The sequence below is a fragment of the Rhipicephalus microplus genome, chromosome X, assembly GCF_043290135.1.
Source record: "Rhipicephalus microplus isolate Deutch F79 chromosome X, USDA_Rmic, whole genome shotgun sequence".
NCBI classification, from domain to species: domain Eukaryota; kingdom Metazoa; phylum Arthropoda; class Arachnida; order Ixodida; family Ixodidae; genus Rhipicephalus; species Rhipicephalus microplus.
Window position 1 is genome coordinate 166,451,905 of NC_134710.1, and position 19,148 is coordinate 166,471,052.

General features: G+C 43.6%; 1 protein-coding gene and 1 pseudogene across 1 annotated transcript in view; one reads left to right on the top strand and one right to left on the bottom strand.

The window, feature by feature from the left end:
• Window positions 1-295: 295 nt before the first annotated feature.
• Window positions 296-1,030, bottom strand: LOC142775142 (lissencephaly-1 homolog; annotated as a pseudogene).
• Window positions 1,031-9,178: 8,148 nt separating this feature from the next.
• The window catches only part of LOC119176937 (cell adhesion molecule Dscam1), a 640,641-nt gene continuing 630,671 nt past the window's right edge, over window positions 9,179-19,148 (top strand). Inside the window, exon 1 of the mRNA XM_075878151.1 lies at window positions 9,179-9,817. Coding sequence (XP_075734266.1) covers window positions 9,739-9,817 — 79 coding nt within the window. The 5' untranslated portion in view covers window positions 9,179-9,738. The remainder of the gene's footprint in view (window positions 9,818-19,148) is intronic.

Genomic DNA, 19,148 nt, shown 5'->3' on the forward strand with positions numbered 1-19,148 from the left:
GAATACCGTGCTAGTGAACCCCAACCTTTTCAGATCTTTAGTTTATAATTCGTAGTTATGTCTATCAAAAACAAGAGACGGTTTGACCGCTTGCTCAGCAAACATTTTTGTTTTCTTGGTAGTGTTATTTTTAAACTACTTTTTCAGATTGCCTTCATTTTCATTTTAGTTTCATTTAAGTATCCTTCCGACCGGTTCTTGGCCCATCCCCGTCTGTGGGTGAGCGCCAGCGATAAGAGGTCATCATCATCATCATCATCATCATCATGTTGCAGCATCGCTGGTGTGCCAGCCCTCAGACACGCAACGTCTTGTCGTCGGAGCAGCCCAGCAGGTATATGCCACCGGGGTGCAACTTGACACCACGCACCCGATTGTCGTGGCACACCAGGGTGAAGGCGGCCAGGCCCGTGCTGACGTCCCACAGCTTGATGGTTTTGTCCAGCGAGTCCGATGCCAGGAAAAGTCCACCTGGGCCCGGCCTGCGCCACTGCCAGCCAGCCGCCGGTTGCTGTCTCCGCTGCTGTTGTCTCCCAGGTGCGGGTGGGCGCTCTCGGGTGCCTACGTGATGCAATTCACCACGTGGTCGTGCTCCCGAAGTTCCAGCTTGCACTCATTGGTGCCCACCACCCACACACAAACCATCTGGTCATTAGAACAGCTGGCCAAGAGGGAGCCATCGGAGTTGACTCTGACCATGCGCACCCATTCCCGATGGCCTGTCTCCAGTATCGTAATCCCAGACCTTGATAGAGGCGTCTTCTGAGGCAGAGACAACCACGCTGTAGAGAGGGTGTAAGGCCACCCGGGTGACTGGTGACTAGTGGCCCGTGAGGGCATGCTGCTCAGGAGGCCTGGGGATCCACTCTGTAGGGGACCGCTTTTCCCGTGTGGGTTCGCCCGAAATGTACTCTTTTTCGGCCTCTGCCAGTCTACTCTCCAGTTCCATCACCTTCTTCTGCAACCTGATTAAAGACGTACATTTCTTTTTGAGAAGGCCAGCGTACTTCTTGTCTGTGTCGCCAAGCATGCCTGTCAAGAGGACGTTGGTGAATGCCGGTGAATTCCACTGAGCGCGTCTTAGTTCTCGTGCAAGTGATCAAAGCCTTGTAGCGGCATCCGTTCTTGATAATGTTATAGCTGCAAGAGGGGCATCATTATGAGCAGATCGGGCTGCTTCATCTGCACGATCGTCTCCATCGATGCTGCAGTGGCCCGGTATTCATTGATACGCTGTGTCGTGTTGTTTCTCTATAGCCCGGTGATGAAGCAGTCTTTTTGCAGCGACAAGCTGTTCATTTGGTCCATGACAATATGGCGAGGCAATGCCCTGGAGGGCTGCTTTGGAGTCCGATAAGATTGGCCATGTCTGCAGCGGTTCTTCATCTAGAAACTTCAGGGTGGCATGAATGGCGGCTAGTTCTGAAGTCGTGGATGATGTCAGATGCGATGTCCTGAACTATATCGTGACGGATTTCTGCGGAATTATCACTGCACCATTTGAGCTTGCTTAAGTAATCGACCAATGTGTGTAAGTGTGAATGCGTCCACTGTGTTTCGCAAGCAGAAACAGTAATGTTGTTTGTTTTAGGGCTAAGTTTGACAAATTTTTCTTTCGCAATTCGAGGATGGTTGTCATGGCTTCCAGTGGATGTAGACACCACAATGAAAACGACGGTCTTGCTGCGTGCCTGAAGTTTGCGGGAATCACCGTGCGATGTGGAGCAATAATAGTGCAGAACGTGGCCTGGAAGTTCGAAGAGAGGCGAGGTGATGCAATTTAATCTCGATGGCGTGTCTTACGTGCGTTCCTAAAGCATCGACACGAATGTAGGTTGTAATAGGGTGTTCATGAGTGATTGTGACAGTCACTGCTGAGGATGCGCATCTCGGAAGCCCGAGGCATATTTTCAGTGCTTGAGCTTGTATTGACTGGAGGACATGTACGTTTGATATTCGGGTATTGCCAAACACAGGTAGGCTATAGCGCATGAAGCTGAGAAAAAGTGCAGTGTACAGTTGAAGCATGGCTCGTACCGATGCACCCCATGAGTTTGCCGCAAAAAACCTTAGAAAGTGTGTAATCATGGTGAGTTTCTTTTTCATGAAAGCGATGAGAGGGCTCCAGGAAAAGTCCAGATCTATTATTATTCCCAGGAAACCGTGTTTTTTTATAGCTGATTGTGTGTCTATAAATTCTGACGTCGTATGGTGTCATTGCCTTGTGAAAAAACACAAACAGTGAGCATTTCTTAAATGACAGCTCAAGTCTTCGTCCTTGAAGGTAGTTTGACGTCAGTGTAGCCGCTCTCTGAAACCTGGCTCGTACGTGTAGAAGCGTGACCACTGATGTCCAGATGTACATGTCGTCTGCGTAGATTGAGAGATGTACAGATTTCGGCAGCACGTCAACGAAGCCGATGAGCGCAAGGTTGAAAAGTATAGGGCTTAAGACCCCACGTTGAGGTGCACCATGATAAGTATAATGGTGGCTTGTTGCACCACCTTCTGTCTGAACAAAGAAGGTTCAGTCCTTCGAATCCCTGTAGATCTATCGGTAGACGCGGCCCCCCACTCCTATGTTGCCCAAGGTGTCAAAGATGGTTTCAAACAATACATTGTCATAAGCGCCCTTAACATCCAAGAACACCGCCGTTGATAATCACTTTAGGCTTTTCTGCTGTTGTACAGACGTGACAAGGTCAACAACAATGTCTACGGAAGACCATCCACGTCGAAAGCCGGTCAAAACATCGGGGTATATGTTTTGTTCCAGGTACCACTCTAGGCGATTCTTCACCATTTTCTCCATCTCCTTTCAAAACAGCTGGCAAGCGCGATGGGGTGATAAGAGACCATGTCCAATGGCGATTTGCCTTGTTTGAGCTGGGGCACAAGGCGGCTGCATTTTCACGAAGGAGGAACCAAACCGTTGCTCCACGTTGCTACATCGATTTCACGTCGGCTTTGGTGGGGAGCAAGGCATTTGAACACGCGATGTTGTTGTGGCAATGTTCGTAGGCCAAGGATTATTCGCCATGTTTGCGAAAGAGCTTTGTGGGGATCGAACGACTCACATAATGACTTTCATCGTAGCGACTGTGGAGCATTTATTCGACGTTGAGTCTTCTTTTGTAGACGTCTCGTCTTCATTAAGCCGTAGATGAGTTTTGTGTGCCTATAACGTCGTTCGGCGTGACGACGAATTGCTCGAAGTCCACTTCATATCCGCAAAAACTTGACAAAGTTCCACAATTAAACTTTGCCTCTTGGATAGCGGCTTTCATTATACCTTCTAGGCTTTTAAGAGAACCTTCTTGGTTTCCCTCACATTGCTTCTTTGTGGATGACCTGTACTTTGACCAGTCGATCCGTGAAGAGGAAGTGATCTGCGACTTGCTTAGCCCCTTGATCTTTGTATAGGTGGGAACGTGATCACTGCCATGAGTTTTATTGTTCGCAAACCACTGCACCTTGGTTCATTAGGCTACTTGACATGATATTTAGGTTTAGACAGCAATACTATGTGTCACACCCCTTAAAAACGTAAAAGTGCCGTCATTTAAACAGTATAGTTGGGGGTCAGACGCAAAGAAGGAGAAATGTCTTCCCCGATGGTCCATCTTCTGGCTGCCCCAGAGCGGGTGATGAGCGTTAACATCACAGTAATAATCCATGGCCCAGGTGTCACTGATATAATGACACTTATTCTTGTAGGGTCAAAGCAACCTGAAGGCGAAATATATACAGGCACTGGCGTGGAATTCACGTTCTTATTCTTAACTGTCAGGCACACGTGTTGGTTTCTGTCATCCGGTGTTACTTGGTGCTCAATATATGTGAGTTCGCATTTGATGTAAACAATGACCTTACTGTTTTCGTCACAGATTTCAGATCGGAACGCTTCGTATTTGAATATTTGTATAGCATTGTGAAGGCGTGGTTCACAAATGACGATAATTGGAAACTCATTCTTGAATACAAGAGGCCGAAAATCTGAAATTCAGGTTTTAACGGTTTGGACATTTCATTGGAAAATAACGCCTCTTTCAATTTTTTACGGAAGGTCTGCAGAGAAAGAGCCGTGGTACTTCTCTAGACTTGATAGCACCGGATTCAAGGTGTTCAATATTTGAAGAGCACCATGAGCAGCCGGAGTGTGAATATTATTCAGCACTACTCGAATGGTCTTCATGAGGATCTTAATCACATCTATTACTTTGTTATCTTGACTGCCACGACTTAGTCGCTCTGACGTAGCTTTCAGCGGGTGATGCTGCGGCTCTATAATGACGGTGTCATCGACGGCAGCTCTGGTCACGTGTCCGGGTCAATGATTCTTGCGTCTTTCTGGGGATGCTTGTTGTTGGTACTTGTTGGTGCTTGTGGTGGTGAGTGCGTAATATGAGGTAGCGGTGTATTCCTGGCCTTGGCAGAAGGTGTCGTAGAAGTTTCCCAGTGGTGCGAACACCGACGTCGCACTTTAGCAGCAGCCTTCTTGTGGGTGGAACCGCCTCTGGCCATATTCCTCAGCACTTGCATCTCCTTCATCACATCTGGGCACTCCTTTGAAGACGCATCGAGAGGAACTTGGAAATTGTCGCATTTGCAATTTTCTGCTTGGCAGACTTCTGTGTTATGCGGCTCCGAACATCGGGAGCACACAGCAGAACTTGTGCAAACAGCGCTCATGTGTCCTATTTTACAGCAGTTTCGACACTGAAGAAGTTTCCGAATGGCCGTACTGTGTGTCGAAAATGACCAACTCTTACTGGCGATGGAAGACTGTCTCCCTTGAAAACAAGTTTTACGCATCGTCAGTTCCCGAGACATTGGGCTTGCGAGATGATAGCAGCTTCTGTCACTGGTTTGATTAAAATGGGAAAATCAATGTCACTGATAGAAGTGTCGACGTTGTATATAACACCTGCTCTTGAGTCCTTGCCATCTGGTATGTAGGAAAGTGCGTTGATATTCCCCAGCACATTGACTTTGTTCAATACGCCGAGAGCAGTACATTGCGTAACGTCTATCGCCAGAACGGTTCTTGCGGCCATTGATTCTCAGGTCTGTTATTTGTCCCGGAACAAGCACCTAAAGAGACGCAGACGTGGCTTGGTGACTAAGTCGGTTCACGCTGTCAGCGGCATTAAGCGGGAGAAACAAAATGGTGTGAACCGCTGGCTCTTGCATATTCGTGGAGGGCTTACTTTGGAAATGAGACGTCGTAAGTTGCCTCATCTTCGCCTTGCCCCTTGCCACGGGCCCAAACACTTTTATCGGAGCTTTCATCAATGGTCGCAGAGAATATCAGCGTGTCCTCACTGTCGGCGTCACTTGCGTGGCCAGAGCGCTTTCTTAGAGTAGCCACAGACGACGTGGAAGGTATGGGGGGAGGCCCTGGTGATTCCACGTCCATTTACGCAGGCAGCAGAATGGCTTCTTCTACAAGCACCAATGAAAAGGGGGGGGGGGGGATAACAGAAACTAAAACAAGCGTTCCACTCAGGAAACACTTCCTCTTCTTTGTAACATTCAAACTGATCTGCTGGGGTCATATAACTAAAGAAAGGTTCATTTCGCACGCGTAGTATAAGCTTTCTAATGATATCCACCTCGTTACTTCTACGAATCTATGTTTTCGCGCATACCAACTTTTTTATTGGTTGTGAAACTTGATTCGTTCTGGAAGTTTGCAACACTGGCTTCTTGGTAACACGTGAAATCTGACAAAGTTTGCGCTTGACGTACCTATAGAGTTCCTTATGACCTTGCCGATCCATCTTGTTTGCTTGTTTGTTTATTACACTTTAATTCGCGCTAGTTACGTCGATCTTTCATTACCTTCCTGAATATAACAGTTCATGGCTCCATGCTAAAGGTGAGGTGAATGTGTTCAAATAATTGACGATGTAGAGGAACACGGCTAATCGGAGAAACTGGTTTAAGACAATCGGAAGTCACTTCAGTTTGAGGACGCTTTTTTTTTCTCTTTTAGATGATATTCGGCAGTGTAAATGACAATGTCTAATGAAGACGAGAAAGACGGCTCTTCATTAGCAAATAGAAGTTTAGTGGCGAAGAAACGAAATGTATTAATGCCAGAAGACACACTGCGTCCATCTCGTGATTTCAAGTTAGAACTTCATTAGCAAGAAGTGGCTTTGAGACGCCATCCCTCTTTGCAGACCTTTTCATTGCCTAGAATAAATCATGAATATTATGGTGAGGCGTTTTTTTACCACATTTCAATTTTTAGCAAGATTTAGTTTGAAATTGGCGCAACGCAAGCCATCTCGTATCCAAATTGAGAATGAGAGCTTTGGAATAAATTGTAGTGATACTTTCGTAGAGTTTTGTAACTTTCCGGTGAAATATGAGGAAGTGATTCGCCACGATAGAAGACACTGAACTTGTTGACGGCAGCAAGCTTAAACGGCATAAGATGAAATAATGCCTTTATTATCCTGGGAAAATGCACGCCATACACACCAAAGAGAAAATGCCAAAACGTGGTGGATCCTTCTCTCATTGGAATCGGCATGACACAAAAGTGAAACGTGTATCAGTAGAAGTAGTTAAGTTTTCAGTGTACATTTATATATAAGAGGGCTAACTTGCACACTACATTTCGGTATTTGGCTGCTATGCCAAGAAATATTGGTGCTTGACGCCAGGAGCCTTCAGAGATGCTCGCGTCTCCAACGGGAATTGAATTCGAGGTGGACACGTATTGTGGGCCCATGCGAAATGAGCTTCAGTAAATTACACACCATAAAAGCGCTGCTGACATTATCGCGGCCCACAAACCAGAGTGAAAAGTGAATAGTGTAGTCCACGTGTGTGGCTGTATACGTTATGTGTTTATCACTGTATATATTAAAATTATTCCCCAGCACCTCTAATAGCATCTCAGGCGAAAAGCAAGACAAAGATCTCCATCTCTTGATTAAAATATTTCTCTCACTTTTGAACCTAATCAGATATACTGTTTGTACTTAAGTAAAAAAAATTATAGCGCGAAAGGGCGCGTGCTTGAAACGTAATGCACAGCTTTCGTCTCTTGGTGCTTGTGTATTAATAGAGCCAAATCTATATATATCGAACTCGCAGAAAACCAGAATTAGTTCAACATATCAGATACCGCGATAAAGAACATATGGACTTGTATTATTGGGTCTAGTTTCAAGGAACAATTTTGCTTCACTGCACTTCTCAGGTCAATGTAAAGAGGAGGCCGTCATCACAATACGTGTTTTTGCTTCCCCCCTTTTTTTGTAGTTGGGGATGCGGGGTTACATGCAGCGGCGGGACTTACGTGGGAAAATTTGGTGTCTAATGAAATATCACCTCAATCTTCATATGCAGCTGCGTGTAGCCGTCGGGAGCCGGAAGCGTCTCGTCGTCTGCCTTGACCGTCCACATTGCTTTTCAATTCCATAATGAACGCGTTTCCTGAATTACTGTGCGCACGTTTTTTTTGCCATGTTCGACTGTGTAAACTATTTCAAACTTTGCCGAGAACAGCAGGTTCTTCTGTTTTACGGTATCCACGGAGTTCACAAAACGAAGCGCAGATCGAAGCGAACGCGCAGAACGGGCAGTCGGCGCAACAAGAAGAAATTCAGGCGGGGGTGTGGGGTGGAAGGGGTGTGAACACGTGATGAAAAGTGGTAGTTTCATTAACCATCCTAATCAGGCTGCTCACTCTCCTAAATGCATACAGGAAAGTCGCTTTCCATGTGGACATGCCATATATATTTGTCAGGGAAAGCAAACTTTCTAAGGTGTTTCGCACAGCCCATATGGCAAGTGTTCCGACCAATTCCGTTCGATGTAGCCGTAGGTTTTCTGAAGCACAGACGATAAAACATTGCCCTGTTGGAAATGGTTACATACAAAAGATAATTTGATTCACAGGAGTTCAATTTAGTCGGGTTGGACTACATTATTTTGTCATTATTGTCGTCTTATTTTTCAACGAACTTGTCGAAGGAAACATTTTGACATGCAGGGCAACCACGAATCAGTAATATGAATGAGATAGAAAGACTGTTTTATGTAGCATAGCCATTCAAACCAACTTAGCTTCTGAAACTGCTTTAAATATTAGGTGAAAACATGCTAAAAAACAGGGATGGGGAAATGAAAGCAGCTTGTGTAGTCCGTCTTTCTTCAATGTGGAACTCTCTCAACAAAACCATACGAAAAATCTCCAGGCTTTGGTTTAAACATAGATAGGCGACGGTAGTGCCGTGCCGTTAGTTCGATCTCATAATTCATGCACCGTTGCTCTTCTAAGTTAGGAGCACCGTGAAATCATTTGTAATTTAAAAGCAATGAAGGGCACGACAATTTCGATAGTTTGTTTTTAAAAGCCTCCCGTGACGGTGAAGGGGATATTTATGTTCGTCGATAAGCAAGGTGTGGGCAGTTGGCGTACAAAATAAAGTACAGCTTGCGCGGGGTACATCGTCCAGGCGCTACTTACGAAGAGTAAGGCATTCCGTACTACCATCGAAGTAATGCGATTGAAAATGCATTGCCATTATTGGTGACATTTTCAAATCTCGATTAGGGCAGTGGGCGAGACGCGCTTGAATTTCCATTTTCCTTCTGGGAAACCCATAAATAGAAGGAAAAATCTATATCGATTCTCGATATGCATAATAGATCACCGTTGGTATTCCCTGTTTTCATCCTCTTCCTCTCTAGTGAACCATCCGAGCCTATACCTCGAAGCGTCCGCTTGAAGAAATAAAGAAAATGCTCCGAAGTTTCATTTTTGGCGACGCTCCCTTCTCTTAAGACAAACGTCGAAGGATGCGAGGGAGACGCGACCACGCCGGAAACATCGAAAAAGAGAAAAAGAAAATCAGTCATTTAAAAAGTTTGTGTCGCTATTCCTAGCGCACATTTTTATTTGCATCTCTTAACATATATATCTGCAGGCAAGCCGCGTGTCCCGTTTACCCGCCCTTTCGTTTCCCCTCCCGATCTGCCCATTTTTCCCTCGCTCCTTTCTTCTCTCCATCTAAGCTCGGCGATGGGCCCTCTTTCCCCAGTGATGTTCCGCCGATCCAAACTGCGCGTGCGCAGCTCGCACTTGCGCAAGCGCGAAGAGGGTCGATCTCCGAGAAGGTCTCACGTGGGTATACGGCTGTTTTCGGAGCACATCGGTGCTTGGCGGCAGAGCCAGAAGCAGGCGCGCGGAGCCGCGCAGCGCGCTCGTCTTCTCGGCGATGGAACTCTGCGGTCCCAGCTCGTGCCCGGCATCGTGTCTTTATTTTGCCCAAAAAATGCACGCCTCACTGTTCTTAGCGGCTCAACTTCTCACGCTCTCAAACTCCTGCGACTGCATGTTGTTGGCGCCGAAACATTGCGTACCGGACCGGCGCTGACGCGCCGGCGATGTGCTAACTACCAACGCTCACGTGCCACGCGCTCGTCATTAAGCGACTTCGCTCTGTTTCCGGAAGGCGACGTTGTCTCGTCGTGTCCGCTGTGTGACAGTCTCTCCTTTCGTCTCTATCCTGTGCTACATGAACAGACCTCCTGTCTGGGACGAATACTGGGAACTCTCTTGCCGAGAAAAATTATCCTCGCCACTTTGACACTCGCGACAACCGTGCAAACTTTCGTGTGCGTGCCTCTGAAACTTTTTCGAGTGCGAACAGAGTGCGGACTCTCCTTGTCACCGGGTTGGGCTCCTGCTTCTCGGAACGTTCGTTTGAGACCATGAAAGCGTCTTCGGTCGGCTGGCTCCTTTGTATTCCGCTCCTTCTTTGGACAAACCTCGGCGCTGCTGGAATCGAAGGTAAGTACCGACATTCGCCTCCTCCTTGCCACCTCTAACGTTTCGCTCGCTTCTATTTTAGAAACAAGAACCGCTTTCTCTTCGGAATGAAAGGCACGTCCAAGTTTTCAGAGACGCTGGCATTGCCTTTTCTTCTTGAAACACTGTCAGCGTCCTCAGCTGCGTTTGTTAGCTTCTACCGTACGTTCAAGTAAACAAGTGGGGAAAAAAGGCCCACGTAGTATAATCTTCAATAAAGTCACAAAACGAGCTTCATAAGCTGATGGACTCTGAACGTCTTTCATCGTATACGAAATGTGTTAGAAATATCAGCACTGCAGGAGTAATAGGCGGAACACCTATAATTAATGAAAATCAAGCGTTTATTGTAGTATAGGTGTTAATACTATTGTGGGGGAAAAATAAATAGGTTACACACATAAAAAATAAAAACCGAGCATCAAAGATTTGTTTGTTTATGCGTAGATAAAATGCTCACACCCGATAATATAAGGAATTAAGATATTACTTTATATTATCGGTTGTCAGTAACTAATAACAAGGCTCTGAATTAAAATGTGTAGCTAACAGAATATTATGTATCATTTTATACCATTACAAAGTATTTTAGAAACATCAAAATATGCTCCTATGTTTTTTTTTTATGAACGGTGGTCAAAAATAACTTGTGTTATGCTCTCCCATATAAATTCTCACTGTTAGCTTTCAACAGAGTCTTCCACAAGGTAGCCTTAGACTGCTGATAAGCCTTGTTGCAATAACACTATATCAATTAACTTTATACAATCGCATAGGCCCTCCGAATGCGTCCGTTGGCTGTCACAAACACTACGTCTTGGAAATAAGTGTCTTAGCTTACGTCATCGTCACAGAGGGGAATGCGAACCGCAGCACTTCCATCGCGTCAAAAAACCACTGAAATGGATCTGCTATCCTCACTGGTTGTATCTACGCGTACTTAATTTTGTGCAGCAGCTCAGGAGTAGCTATGAGCTTAGCCAACGGCACTCATAACTGTTCCAAATAGTTTTTTTTTACGAAACTTGACACTTTATGCAGCATTCATTTGGTATTACACACGCTCACTTGTAAGCAGCGAGCACTACACGTTAACATCATCCCCTATTCTTTGAGTTTGTCAGTTGCATTACTGTTGTTGCCTTGCAACGCATGACAGCCTCATGTGGAAGTATTGGATAAGTAAACATACATTAAAATGTTTAAACTGAAGAAGCCTTGATATGAATAATTGGCGTGCCGCACTGGGGTATTCTGCATAAATTTCGACCACCTGAGGTTGTGTAACGTGTCCATAAATCTTGGTATACGGACGTTTTGCACTTCAGCCCCATCAAAATGCTGCCACCATGAACAACAATTGGACGCACGTCTTCCAGCTTAGCCGTACAAACGCCTTAGACACAAAGTAACCATGGCAGGTCTTAGTGCATTTCTAAATTATCTGTATGATGTCCAATTTCAGCTACCTATCACAAAACCGTTACTTTCAGAAATCGGTTAACCATTGCAAGTAACGCAGTTTCAAATCTGCATTAAAGCCCGGTATAGTTTCTCGGGATCCTCAAAAAGAGGTGCCTACTTTATTGTTCAAATGTCATAACCTGATGCAAAAAAAAATTCCCGGGTATACTAGTAAAATGAGATTGTAAGCGATTCCTTACACTTTCAGAATAACAAATATGCTTTACTTTGTTACAAAATGTTGCTTATAAATAAAGCTACAGAAGACAACTTCAGAGTACACAGCCGTAATGGTAACTCCTGCTTGTTAGTGCATTACCACGAGGTGAAAATACACCTAATTGCAAAAAAAGCCACATAATATACAACTTCTTTGTGGCAAAGTGTTCTCACATACATAATATTATAGCAGATTGTACAGATGAAACGCGAAGAATAAAACGAAATACAACTCTTCTCTATTATATAGAAATGAAATTTACAAGTATGACCGAGAATACATGCTGTATGAGTAATGCACAAGGGTTCTTAGGTTAGCTAGTTGGTTCATGAACATTGTAGCAGGAGAGCTTAGACAATCGAATGCAAAATATTCAGGACACATACAACATACATTAGTCAATGGTCAGCGTTCTTCGTCCCCTTGTGTGCGCTGTTCTGCCATAGTATATGAGCAACCCTTGGTACATTGCACAAACCACAATGCAGAATCTACTTTGTATTTGTTGTGAAGTAAGAGACCACAAGAAGTTCTCTATCTATGAAAACAAAAACTTTCTCTTTAAAAGTGTATAGCTTAAAGAATTATTTGATGTGAGTCTGCGAATTATACAAAAGTGGTATGCTAGACAGTAGGTCATTTATCAGCACTAATTACATCGATCTTAGGATACTAAGGTTATGACTCAATGAAATCTAGTTGAATTACTGGCGAAAAGATCCACTCCACTTATTACTCTATTCTAGATATTGAAATGCTTTGAACAGAATGGCGCAGTCTCTTTGACCATAGGCGTAAGAATCTCCTTAAACATGACACGGATTTAGTGAGTGCTTGAATTATTGGCGAAAATGTTACTTCCCGTGCGTTTCATAGTGTTCGTTTTAAATAGGTGTTAACACTTACACGCCCCGCTGTATTGAACAACTTGATATTTTTAATTGGCACTTTCATACAGCATTCATTGATGGACACGAAGAAGTGTGATTGCACTACCTAATAAAGAGCATATATGTCATATGTGGTGATCTTTTAAGAACAGTCCCAGCTTTGATTTAACAAATTGGACAGCCCTGCAAATGGGGTAGCTTTTGTACCTGGCCAGCCATCAGACTTTGCCGGTTACGAATGTGATCAATACCATCCACAAGTTTTCCTTCTTAGAAGAAGAAGAAGGAAGAACAACAAGAGAGAAGGCTGCTGCGTTATGGAAGTAGTATGTAGAGCTCAGAAATGATTCATGCCGGATTCATGAAACTTTACTGCCTATAAAATGGAAACTCGTATACTGATTCAAAAGGTCAGCGTTTTGGTGCGCAAATGTCGTGCCCTGACTTTTTTGTCATGGCATACCATATTTCCTTTTTACATTTGAGCTGAAGGAATTTGAAGTTACTTGGCACAGACTGATTAGGTTGCGCAATGGTGATTTCAAAATAAGGGAGAAAAAACTTCATGCCATTTTTTTATATAGCACCAGTATATAATTGCTATTCGTGCCATTTCAATCGCAGAATTCGAGGACACTCCATTTTCACAATCCATGCGTCCCCATGAGTTCTCAAACACGGCCTATGTCCGAAAACATGTCGAAGCAAAATGAGGACCACTTCACACGCATGCCTCCCTTTTGTATTTCAGAAGCTTCATTTGCATAAATTGCTGAACAATGAAGAAGCTTGTGATTTGGCACTCACAACGGAAAATTGATTGTGAAAGTGCGTCTGCGATAGTCGATGAAACTGCACAAGGCAAAGTTGAAGACCTGCGCTTGAATGCGTAAAATATTACGGCGCAATATACCGGTTACCTGAGGTGACCCGCTGATCATGACACCGATTTTGCTGATAACTAGAGGCTTGTTGTGGGAAATGTCCATCACAGGCGTCACTGAGATGGTGACAGTTTTTAGAACATTCTATGCCTATTATCTGTTCTTTATTGCTCTAGCAGTGGCTAATGGTTCAGCATTAATAAGGACTGAGTGACGCTGCGATAAACTGAAAGTAAGCTTACAACTGATATTTGCATTCCTATACAGCTGCATTCTTATACATTCATACACATACATTCAAAATTGAAACATCTCGGGAGGTTTAAGCCTCCTCCTGGATACGCCGGTGGACTTAAATAATGTTTAGGCTTACAGAAGAAATATACTCCACATAATTCCTGACGTGAACGTGTAATTGCCATGTCTCAGTGTCCGTTGCCACTACAACACTTGGTGAACGTGCAGTTCCTCAATACGCCAAATGCGCAAGTGGTGATCCCCAAAGACGAGATGCGGATATCAACAACGAAGCATAATATATAACGGATATCTTTAACAAGATTTTGTTGTGGGGTCATTGGCTTCAAGGGAGGCACGCGAATCTTCATTGAGGTTGAAGTTTCAAGGTGAGTATTGGCACAGCTTGTACATCTCGGTGCTTTAATTAATCTTCGAAAATCAAGGAACGGGCTTGTGCTCCTGTACCTTCAACGTGATAGGGTAACACGTTTGTATGATATAGTAGAGGGCCTTTGAAGCTTAAGATGATTTGCAAAATCACTGCATACTTTTGATGTTACTTACGATGTAACCTATTAAACCGTTTCGTCATGAGAAAACCAAAACTGGAAGAAACCTTTTTTTCTTTAATATTATTTTTATTGCATATGCTGTGTCACAGCCATGTATTTATGAATTGGAATCCAATTATTCTGTGCGTAGAAGCTAATCGTGAGCAACAAAGCACTCTTGGAGGCATAATATGATCGTGAATATAGTAGACAGTTTAAAAAAACATGAAATTGCATGATTTGTGTGCCATGTTATGCCTTGATTTTCTGGCATTTCTGTGTATTTTGGGAATCTCTGACTGGATAAAGGAACGCCTTGTTTAGTCTGTCCTTATCTAATTTAACATACATTCTAAATAAACATAGAATTGTTAAATTCATTACGTCCCTGTTAACTTCAATTGGATGAACGAAAATCATTTTGAATGACAGCTGTAATGTATTGGTGTCATTTGTTTCTTTGCAAGATGGAAAAACAAAGACAGAGTGTCTTTGCTCATTTCTACCTTGTTACTTTTAAAGTTCAACTTTAAATAGAAAATACAAACCAACATCTTTTTTAAGATTCTTGATGTTATAACATAAATGAATTTTATGGCTTTACGACGCAAGAAAGCTCAAAGCGCAACCTTTATGCATCACTAATGGTGGTAGCAGTAGAACTCCAGCTTCAGAATGACGGGGTTTTTGTTTTTTGCCCATTCATTCATTATTATTTTTATACCTATTTTTCTTTCTTTGGTTTCAAGCGCATGTTGTTACGAAGAAACCTGATTTTACAAAGATAATTCTACTCTTGACTGCTTTAAGCAAAGTGTTCAAAGACTTGACTGGTTTTGGAAAACTCCCTGTTTCGGCGTATATTTATTTGTCGTATCACTATTCCCTAAGAGCCCAGAAACATGCATTGAATTAAGCGAATGTCAACTCAAACTAACTGATGGGGAAGATGTTACATGAAATCGTTTCACAGCGGTAGCAGTTTTATTTCTGAATTGATCAATAAACTTGAAGTAGTTGTCTCTGCATGTCATTACTAACGATGCTTAGTGACACGGAACTCGCGCCTTGTTTTTGAAACCTATGTATTGGCGGTTATGGTAGTTCTAATCATGATTTTAGGCACGTAACACGCAGAGAATTTATCAGAGAAAATCAGTGATTAGCGGTCTTGCATCAAATTGCCTTTATGACAATACGCATACATTTTTATGCTCTTGTTATTTATCTAAGTTGAATCAAATACTGCCGTGGGCTGCCAATTCAGGACTTCCCAGAGGCAACACCTACCTGACATGAGGAGTTTTATAAGTAACATGGTAACATTCATCACGAATATTCGTGCACGAGCAATAACCAAACGCGCAGTTATTTTGTGCCGGTCTGGAATGTGGGTTGGTAACGATTCTTCGTTTTTTTTTTTCATCTCACTCTTCGTATTTGGTTTCCACGAACCCACATGACGATTACTGCAGGAATTCGTCACTTGGTGAGATGAATAATAATACAGTAATGTATTCACTCAAAAATTCAATAAAACGACATCCAATCTTTAGCACTTAAATATGCACAAAAAACTTTGAGGCAATTGCCATTATCGCTAAGAGGTACATTATGCTTTGCGTGTTAAACATTCTACAAATACGTCCGCGAAACTTTTTCTTGTGTGTAAAGTCAAGACGTGGCAATCTCTCCAAGCACATTTTGTGCAAATTGTTCAAAGCTGTCAATAGACATTCAGAGAAGTAACGATAAAAGCGACTCACAACGACTATACTAAACTGCAGAGCAGATGAAAAATGGCTCTTATGAGCTTTCGAATGGCACCTTGAACAGAAAACACTTTCAGTGGGTCTATAAGTGAGTGGTGTATTTTCACGTTCATTTTTAGGGAATCCAGGGAATGGTGATATGTACTGGGGTTCCTCGTATTGCCCTGGCGGATAAACTTCACTGACAGGACACACGCGGTGCAATATGAGAGGAGCACCGTGATTCAGATAGCTCCTGTGGCATTTCGGACAACTTCAGTAGGTAGTTCTAGCGGCATCCTGGCAGTAGAAACAGTGCCCAGACACACGTACTGGCTCAGATGAGCCTCTGTAGAACTCGGAGGCTCTGTGGCAGTATACCCTAACTTCGTACGAGTGCCATGGTTTCGGCAGCGTGATCTTTTTTCTTGCTTCTTCAAGCACGTGCTCAGGCGTAAGGTGCCCAGGTCCTTACGGTTTCGTAGGCCACTGAACATTTGCATTTTAAATGCGTAAGTATTTCTATGACAACTCGAAAAAAAAAACTGTCTCCCTGCAAGTAAAATATTGGCCCCGTATCTGCATGTTACACCGCAAATATCGTCGAAAGACGATAGTCTTGCGTCTGGAGAGAGTGAACAAAACGTTTATTTTATGTTCTACGAAAACAAATCGGTAAATGGCATTCTGGAAACGCAGCGTTGGAGTGCCTCGAGCGTGCAGCGGAGGCGAACTAGCGCATCAAGTCACGTCACACGTGAGACATGAGCGCTATCTGGCAGTTATCCTGGAAAACGGGGCGCGCACCGTGTGCGCCCGTTTCTGAGGTGATAAGGTGTAGAACGCAAGGCGCTGGGTAGGTGCCACCACCATGTCGTCTTACCAAAGTGTTGGAAACTCCGTTTCGTGCAAGCGTTGCATGGCCAGTGCAGCGTTATAAAGGCTACAATCTTTAAAATTACTGATGTATGCCTCTTCTAGTAAAACATACACTTACATATTATTGGCGTCTGGTTATATTGCCTCAGATATGCGCAATGATTGCTTTTTAATTCACAATCGTACAAGTATGAATGCTGAATTTTGAGTAATATTAGTGGGCACTGCAGATGGGGTCGCCTGTTTATAGTATCGTTTGGCCACTTTGGTGCCGTTAAGGGTACTGTTAAAGATGGACAAACAGACAAATGTACAGAGAGACAGACCAAAATTTTTGCGTCGAAGGTCCCCAAGCAAGACTATCATCTTTAAAAGTTCGTCGCCTTACGGAGATAAATGACCAGAACAAGATAACCTTTTGGTGAGCCAGGGTTGAGCCAGAGCCCCCAACGCTCCAAAGGCGTGTATCTTAACACTGCGCTACACGCCCAGGCTTACTGTGTGACGGATTTGTAGCCACGATGCTAGACAAACTTAAAAGGATAACACTGTCTATAAGGTCTTCATTGATTTTTGTGGTAATGAAATAAAAGCCCTGTGCAGGACATGCTGTGAAGTCGACATGGAGGACATTATACAATGAAGAATTACCAATTGTAACGTTGCGAAAATTTCATGTCAAGAGACGCGTTTCGGGGGTCATAATATGCGAGTGCGATGGGGCTGTTTCAGGCGATGGCAAGCACTAGAAAAAATATGAAAGATGTGAGGCCAATACCACCTGAAGATAACTTCACAGAGACGGTACCACCCTCGATTAGATCACGTAAATGCATTACGTAGACAGATCTCAAAGACAATTTTGCGTGATTTTTTTCCTCACAGATGAACGAGCAATTAGAGGGTCCCTACAATCATTTCCCAGGTAATTGTCCAATGGTTTCACTACAAGAGCTCATTTTTCCAAGAGTCTATTGCCGTAAAAGCTTTTAGAATCCATGAAGTACTATGGCGCAGTTACTGGGATTTTTCACATACTTGAAGCGCTTTCTCTTTTTTTTCGTAACAGTGAGTGCGCTGAAAATTGTGCAGAAAAGGGTACGTCAAGGAGGCGAAAATGGTTGTACCTTCGCCGGATTTTGTCATAAAATTGAAAGTTTTTGTTTTTGTTTTTCGAATGCATGTTCAACTTCCAGTCTAATCGCGAGCCCACGTGCGGATACGTGGTGGCATCTCACATCGGCCACACAAACTCGCAGCAGCCTATGATGCTCAAATCAGTCAACGGTCATAGACTTTGGGCTTATTGCGCGCAATTTGGGTTCACCGCATACTTGTACAGTGAATTATTTTCAGTGGAATACCAAAATAGTTGTCGGTTCAAGGCTATGCTGTTTGGCTCACGTGTTTTAAAGAGCCTCGACTACCAATCGGTAGCATTTTCTGAGCATGCTGAAGGGAATAAATTAGAAGAAATGCAGGGAGATCAACCAAAATTTTAGCATGTGGTTTGCTATTCTGCACTACGGGGAGGGAGAAAGGAAAAGAAAGAAGAGAAGGAAATTAGAGACAAAGGTAGAGGCGGGAACAAAATGAGAGCGGGAGTGCTATTGATTATTCAATAGGCAACTTCCACGCAAAAAGTTCAATAAGGCCTTGACTGATTTTCTGTGCGAAGACAGATCTTGTCGGCGTCCGAGAACTGACTGAAAAGTCTTGCAGGGCAGTTTGCGGAGATACCGGGAAAATTTTAGGTCGACATATCTTCATACTATGTACAATTTATATTGAAGCGCTTGTTATCGGGCGAGAAGATACTGAAGTTAAAAGAAAATCGCAAGTCAGAAGTTCAAACACCGCTCGTGCAGGTCATATCACCGCCATGTGTGACGTCGCATAGGTAGCGCCATTTACTGCCCGTCTGGTAGTATACTGCTTGATCTGAAACGCGAAAACATGGGCACAAATTTAGCCATCAACATAACTTGAACGCTGAATTACTCCTTACTTGCGAGTTTTGCATTCGACTAAAGCAAACAAAGCCCCATGCATTCAGTGAAATACCAATGACTTGCCGTGAAATCTCCGCAGATAAGGCATTTCACTGCTAAGCTCGATAGCAGGGGGTAGCTTCCCGGCCACGGTAGCCGCGTTGTGACGAATGTCACATTCAATGTTGCCCGTATACTAATAGATATAAATATACACCTTACAGAATCTCAGACGCTCCGAATAAAAGCGTAGTCCCCTACAGATTGTCTCTTAAATTTATCGTGATTTGTGCACGAAAACCTTCTTAAATTACAATATTTAGGCATGCTTGCGTGAAAAACGAAACTTCTTTTAGACCACTGACGTCGCCCCTAAGATTATTTTATGCATGGCACTCGTGAAATGTTTCTGGCTCCCATTATCAAATTTGGGGCTCGTAATA